This window comes from Carica papaya, chromosome 8 (assembly GCF_054855325.1).
Source record: "Carica papaya isolate Zhongbai chromosome 8, ASM5485532v1, whole genome shotgun sequence".
Classification (NCBI taxonomy): Eukaryota; Viridiplantae; Streptophyta; class Magnoliopsida; order Brassicales; family Caricaceae; genus Carica; species Carica papaya.
In genome coordinates, this window is record NC_142316.1 from 11,322,397 (window position 1) to 11,329,932 (window position 7,536).

The 7,536-nt window shown below is 46.2% G+C and overlaps 1 protein-coding gene across 1 annotated transcript; it reads left to right on the top strand.

Moving 5' to 3' along the window:
- The first annotated feature begins 1,330 nt into the window (after nucleotides 1-1,330).
- Nucleotides 1,331-5,866, top strand: LOC148241946 (uncharacterized). Its single transcript, XM_088209792.1, has 2 exons — nucleotides 1,331-4,944; nucleotides 5,385-5,866. Exons 1-2 carry the CDS (start codon nucleotides 3,696-3,698, stop codon nucleotides 5,864-5,866), a joined length of 1,731 nt encoding a protein of 576 aa, XP_088065918.1. The 5' UTR covers nucleotides 1,331-3,695.
- The last annotated feature ends 1,670 nt before the right edge of the window (nucleotides 5,867-7,536 follow it).

The following is a 7,536-nucleotide window of genomic DNA, read 5'->3' on the forward strand; positions in this document are numbered from 1 at the left end:
TTATTTACCTTAATCTATGTTCCTTGTTGTTCTATTTATTTTATTCATGTATTATGAAATATAAATTTCATACTCTTGTCTTACTTGGGGATGTGGGTATACGTGCCATTTGGGGTTAAATAGTAAATGAAAGTAATAACATGCATGAACTAATATGGTTGAATGAAAAGGGCTCACTGGGTATCATGGATAAGAGTATACGGACTTGGTGCATAGGGTGAACTCTACTGTGGACGTTATCCTTGGCCGTACGGAGCTGAAAAGTCCCATACCAGAAAGAGTTTGGAGTTTATAAGTGTTGCTCATATCGGACGGGGTATTGAGACAGTTATTTGTTATGCTGCCTGTTATCGAATAGAGTATAAGGATGTTCATTTGATTACAAATAAAATGTTTGTGTCCATGTGTAGTGGGAATCCCTATGAACTTCTAGCGAAACTGATAGGGAAAGATAAAATGATAGTGTAGAGATGAACATGATAAGAAATCCGGTTTGGGAAAGGTGATGAGTCAAACATTATATGTCTATATAAATGTATATTGTTAGATTGTGATTCTGACTTTTATTTTAATGAATGGTATTTGCTAAGTTATAGGTTAATCGAGAAAATGCTAACATTTTCAGTGAAACAAATAATGAATGTACTAGTATTCGGGTTTTATTAAGAATTGGCTCAATTAGCTGTTTTATGTTTACTATAACTATTTGATTTTTCGTATTAGTGATAAGACGTTGATATTCTTACTGAGGTAGTATAACTCATCCCTTTCTTATTAACTATTTCATATTAGGACGACCACAATCCGAATCTTGAACAGTAAGAAACCAGTTAAGGAATTACCTCTTTTGCTTCGCCAATTTCGAGTAGAGGTTAACTATATTTATTTATTTTTTATATTTTTTCCTGTTTAAGTTTCAAAAGCATTCCCATAACCCCTATTGGACACTTTAAATAAACATGTAAGGAATGTAGCATTCAAACTTTAATTGCTTCCGCTAAATAATAAATTTCAGTATTGTTTATCTTACTATTGCAGAGTTATACACCCTAAATCCCGAGTAGGAGTTTGAGCTTTTACAGAATGAAAAAAATATATGCATTAACATACATTCTAAGGTTTAAAGAATCATAAAAATTATTTAAAAAAAGTTAATGAAAAGATATATGAATTAATATACGTTCTAATGTTAAAAAGATCAGAAAAATTATTAACAAAAGTGAATTGAAAAAATATATGAATTAATATATGTTTAATGTTTAAAAAATCATAAAAATTATTTTTTAAAAGTGAATGAAAAGATATATTGTAGCACCCGGAAAGGAGGAGGAAAAAAAAAAAAAAAAAAAAAAAAAAAAAAAAAAGGGGGGGCCACGTCAGCAGCCACGTCAGCAGGCCCGGTCAGCACCCGGCCAACCAGGGCCTGCCACGTGGCAAGATCGCGTCACTCCGAAAGGAGCCACGTTGGCGATCCGCGTGGGTGCGATCCGACGGCCCAGATCAATCGCGCGATCGGACGGCCCAGATTCAAACGCACGGACGGCCCAGATTCAATCAAAAACGAACGGCCCAGATTAAAACGAAATGAACGGCTGTGATCAAAAGGTAAGGGGTTATAAATAGAACCCCCACACCAGAACACAAACCCTAGCCGCCAGCCGCTCGCCGGAGAAGACGAACCAGAGGCCGACCGCCGCCACCCGCCGCCACTCGCCGCCGCACCGGGGAAATTTCCGACCGCCGATCGAGGTAAATTTCATACCCCCGACTCGTTTTTCCCCACTGATTCCTCCTATGGCCAAATCGAAGCCGAAATCCCGGCCAAACGGCCGGAATACGCGGCCGAAGCCCAGCGGCGCCGCCGCGCCCCCTCTCGGTTTTTGCCTCCGACGAGGCCCTTCCCGGCCTCCGTTCGATGCAATTTTTATATCACCGTGATCACCATTCTTTTCTCTACAGGTTGACCGAAGCCAAATCACCAAAACACGAACCTCGCCGGAGAGTCGCCGTACCCGAGAGCGCCGCCGCCGGTAAGCTCCGCTTTTCCGTGATTTTTTGGCCCCCCGAGGGCCCTAGGGTTGTTTTCTGACAAGGACCAATGCGAGTGTGGCCGAATTCGGCCGAAAACGGCCGAAAACAGTCAACCCGAGGCGACTCGCCGCCGCCCGCGGCGGCGCCGTCGCCGGAGCACGGCGGAGCCGCCGTGCCGGAGTTGCGATTTGGGCCGAAGGAGGCCCTGGGCCTAATTTGGATTTTTTTTGGAACACGTGCAGGTACTGTTAGTGTGTTTCAGTTTCCCGGGAAAAATTCAGGGAAAATTAGGGACGGCCTGCAGGCGCACTGTGAATCGTATTCGGATCTCGAAAACAAGTAAGGACCCCTCACCCTATTTCCTATCACGGTATTAAAGTTCAAAATGATAAAACGGTATTTCTTGAATTAACGAATGTGTGAAATTGCTTAAGGTAGCTAATGGAGCCCGAGTCTAGTGTGATTGGTGATTTACTGTTATTTGGCCTGTTTACAGCTTTAAATGCAAAATGAGGTTTGATGTGTTCATTTTACAGATTTGTGTGCATATACTACGTTTTTATTAATCATGGGTTGAATGACTGAAAAACTGATACTGTATGTTGTCTGTTTGGCATGAATTACTGTTTGCTTGTTTGTATGTTAATTGATGATGCTGATTGAGGAAAAGGAAAATGAAAGATTGTGTAGACTGATAATTGTATTATGGGGGTCAGCCTGACTAGATATCCTAGGAGATGGTGGACGGACCGGGTCCGTAGGGAACCCTACCGGGATTGTGGTATCACATGCCGGACGGGGTATGGAGATCTTATGGTTTTGGCGCCCATACCGGACGGGGTATGGGGACGGCCCGTTTCACCCTCATACCGGATGGGGTATTGAGGTTTATGGTTTTGGCGCCCATACCGGACGGGGTATGGGGACGGTCCTGGAAACTGATTATGAATGTTAAAGGTTAACGGGTAGCGGAACCCCTATGGACCCCCACGGATACTAGTAGGCTGGTAAATGAGAAAAAGATATGTTGTACAATGATTGAATTACAAGAGGCGTGATAAGTGTTATGTTTTACAGCTTAGATTATTCAATGATTATGATGATGTTATTGTTTTTCTCATATTGTTTTCCTAAATTCCACCAAGGTAAGTGGATGGTAAAGGTTTTCATGTTAATAAACGAGTTTGTTGTAAATTATGCTCCATTGGTCTTTTTGTGTTTTTCTACCCACCTTTATCTCCGTGACGGTGAGATATCGTGATGTTCTTACTGGGCTAGTGTAGCTCACTCCTTAATTAACCATTTCAGATCAGGAAGACATGGTTCCCGAGCCCGTTCCGCAGGAGGACGACGAAGGGGATGCCTAGAGACTCTGTAGTCATACGCATAGTTTATTTTCGAGTTTTCTTTCTTAGTTAGTTTAACCTTTTATATTTTAAGTACGTTTTTGGTTTTTCGTGTAAGGGATGTTAACTGAAATTTTGATCTCGCTTCCGCATTCGATATGATTAAATACTCATTTCTTTTTAATATTTTCCGGGGCCGTTACAGTTGGTATCAGAGCCGCATTTCCTCGGACCCATCCCTTACACTATAGTCCTTTAAAGAAATACTCACCGATTGGTCGTTACTCAACCATTCCTTGTAAAAACAAGTACACAGAAATGAGGAGAGGAAGGCCCCCACTAAACCGAGCGGCCCAAGATAATTCGCTTCGGGAGGATTTGGACAGATTATATGAGATGGTGGAAGCTCTCGTAGCTGCTCAGCGAAGGCAAGAGGAGAGAAGGGAGTTACCCAGACCTCCTCCGCTAGCGCAGGTTGAGCCCCCGTTACAGCAGGCTGATCCCGAGCCACCCCGGCAGGAGCCTGTTCCTCCACAATACCACCCGGCACCACAGCCGCGGTACGACCCGGTACCACAGCCACAGTACCAACAGGTACCGCCACAGCACATTCCAGTGCCCCCACCCCATCAGCAGGCGCCACCACAGGGTCCCCCAGTTCACCCTCAGCCGGTCCCAGTCCCTCTACCTCGGGACCCCGCTCCCTCCTTGATCGACCCCGGCTTCATAGAGAGGTACAGGAGACTGAACCCTTCTACTCTTTCAGGGGGATCCTCTTTCGAAGAGGCCCAATACTGGCTGGCGGAGACTGAGAGAGCCTTTGAGACCTTGGGAGTAATTCCTGAGCAGAGGGCTGCCATTGCCTCCTACATGCTGGTAGGGGAAGCAGTACGCTGGTGGGAGCTCAAGCGGGCCACCCTGCCTGTACCAGTTACTTGGGAGCAGTTCCTAGCGGCTTTCCATGCGGAGTATCTCCCTAAACACATCCAACATTTAAAGGAAATGGAATTTGCTCAGTTGGTCCAGGGTAATATGACAGTGTCGGAATATGCCCGCAAGTTCCTGGAGCTGGGCCGACATGCCCCGGAGACATTGTTGGATGAGGGCCGAAAGGCCAGGAAATTCCAGTGGGGTCTCCGCCCGGCGATCAGACAGCACTTGTTGGTGATGGAGCTCGAGACATATTCGGCAGTCCTGGCAAAGGCGCAGATCATAGAAAGGAGCTTCGACACCCGCCCTCAGCTAGCGGGAAGTTCCCGACCTTCAGCCCTGCTCCGCAGGCCAGCGCCTACCATGCCTGTCCAACCCAGCAAGAGACCCAGGCCTGCCGCTCAGGGCCCTCCTCAGGCTATGGGGGCAGCTCGTGGGAAGATCTGCCAGTACTGCGGCAGGGATCATGGGGACCGACCCTGCTACCGCCTCAACAACACCTGTCGCATATGCGGCAGTGCCCAGCACTATGCGAGGGAGTGTCCTAGGAACCAGAATCAAGGGAGGCCTCCAATCCAGGGCAGAGTTTACAACCTTACCCAGAAGGATGCCGATGCAGACCCGGACGTGGTACATGGTATGTATACTATCTCTGGCCACATTGCTCATATTTTGTTTGATACTGGTGCATCACATTCTTTTATTTCACATGTTCTTGCTTCCAAAATTTGTGTATCACCTGATAGACTAGATTCATTATTGTTTGTATCTACCGCTGGGGGGGAGACATTACTAGGAGAGGTTGTCTACAGGGCATGTGCCGTGGAGATAGCAGATAGGAAATTGAGGGTAGACCTGATAGGGTTAGACACAGGGGATTTTGATGTAATCCTAGGAATGGATTGGCTGGCGGCGTATCACGCCACCATAGACTGCTTTAATAAAAAGATTGTATTTAATCCTCCCAACGAGGAGCCATTTACAAGTTAATAAAATTATTCGGTACTGATTCTCCCTAATGACAAATTCTTTTCTTCTTAATTCCCAGTGCGTTGATATTGTATTTTCCCTAACTAGGTAAACCCAAGAAGGAAGTTTGTATCCAAGAGATTCCAGTAGTCCGAGACTTTCCAGACGTATTTCCGGATGAACTGCCCGGTCTACCAGGGGACAGAGAGGTCGAGTTCACCATAGACTTACAGCCAGGAACCCAACCCATCTCGGTAGCTCCTTACCGAATGAGCCGCATCGAAATGGAAGAGCTAAGGAAACAAATCACTGAGCTACAAAACAGTGGCTTCATTAGACACAGCATTTCCCCATGGGGTGCCGGGGTTACTTTTGCAAGGAAAGGAGATGGAACGTTGAGACTGTGTATTGATTTTAGAAGGATAAACAAGGTAACAATTAAAAACAAGTACCCTCTCCCCCGGATTGATGACCTTTTCGATCAGTTGCAGGGTGCACAGGTCTTTTCTAAAATAGATCTACGATCAGGTAAAAGTGAGAGCAGAAGACATCCCCAAAACGGCATTCCGAACCAGGTACGGACACTATGAGTTCCTGGTTATGCCGTTTGGGCTAACCAACGCCCCGGCCATCTTTATGGATCTAATGAACAGAATCTTCAGAGAGTTCTTGGATAAATTTGTCATCGTGTTCATCGATGATATCTTAGTCTACTCAAAAAGTAGAGAAGAACATGCTCATCATCTTGCCCAAGTCCTCCAGGTACTCAGGAAAAAGAAGTTGTATGCAAAGTTGAGCAAGTGTGGATTTTGGCTCGAGCAAACCGCCTTCCTAGGACATGTTATATCAAAGGAAGGGGTGTCGGTGAACCCCGAAAAGGTTGAAGCGGTACTTGGTTGGGAAAGGCTGACAACAGTTAAGGAAATTCACAGTTTCCTAGGGATGGCGGGTTATTACCGCCGGTTTGTCGAAGGGTTCTCCAGTCTAGCGGCCCCTCTAACCCGACTCACAAAGAAGAATGCAAAGTTTGATTGGAATGAGAACTGCGAAAGGAGTTTTTCAGAATTGAAGAAGCAACTGACTACTGCACCCGTGCTGGCTCTACCGAGTGGATCAGGAGGGTATACAGTTTATAGTGATGCCTCCTATCTGGGCCTGGGTTGTGTCCTGATGCAGCATGGAAAGGTTATAGCATATGGGTCTCGACAGCTAAAGAATCATGAGAAGAACTATCCTACCCATGACTTGGAGCTTGCCGCAATCATACACGCCTTGAAAATCTGGCGCCATTATTTGTATGGAGAGACCTTTCAGATCTACACCGATCATAAGAGTTTGAAGCACATCTTCACTCAGAAGGATCTCAACATGCGTCAGAGAAGGTGGATGGAACTCCTCAAGGACTATGATTGTGACATCCTATACCATCCAGGTAAGGGCAACGTAGTAGCCGATGCCCTCAGTAGGAAGAGTGCAGGCACCCTAGCCCATCTGATGGTTTCGGAATGCAGGTCCATTGGGGCTACGCAGCAGGTTCGACTGCAAGATCTGAAGAGGGCCACATGTTTGAGCCACCTAGCAGTCCAACCCGAGTTAATCCAAAGAATAAAGGAAGCCCAGTCAATCGACCCCGCCCTAGTAAACCGCAAGAAGGATGCAGAACAGGGAGTGAACTCAGAATTTCAGATCTCTGCCGACGGATTGATTCGTTTCAAGGACAGAATGTGTGTCCCAGACGACAATGAATTAAAAAGAGACATCATGACAGAGTCCCATAGTTCAAGGTTCGCCATGCATCCAGGAAGTACAAAAATGTACCAAACTATGCGACCCCGATTCTGGTGGAATGGGATGAAGAGAGATATAGCCGACTTTGTATCTAAGTGCTTGGTATGTCAGCAGGTCAAGGCAGAACATCAACGCCCAGGGGGGTTGCTTCAGCCTTTACCGATTCCAGAATGGAAGTGGGAACACATCACCATGGACTTCGTATCGGGACTACCCAAGGCACGATCGGGACACGATGCCATATGGGTAATTGTTGATCGACTCACTAAGTCTTCCCACTTCCTGGCCATCAGAATGACTGATTCGTTGGACAAGTTGGCAAGAATGTATGTCCGGGAAATAGTCAGACTGCATGGGGTCCCAGTAACAGTGGTGTCCGACAGGGATCCCAGATTCACTTCTCGGTTCTGGAATAGTTTCCAGCAAGCTATGGGAACAAAGCTGTCCCTTAGTACTGCCTTCCACCCCCAAA

Excerpts from the sequence above, each read along its gene's own strand:
- LOC148241946 (XM_088209792.1), top strand. The coding sequence starts at position 3,696 with ATGAGGAGAGGAAGGCCCCCACTAAACCGAGCGGCCCAAGATAATTCG. Across the intron at positions 4,945-5,384 it reads AGACCCGGACGTGGTACATG|GTAAACCCAAGAAGGAAGTT; the intron begins GTATGTATACTA and ends TTCCCTAACTAG.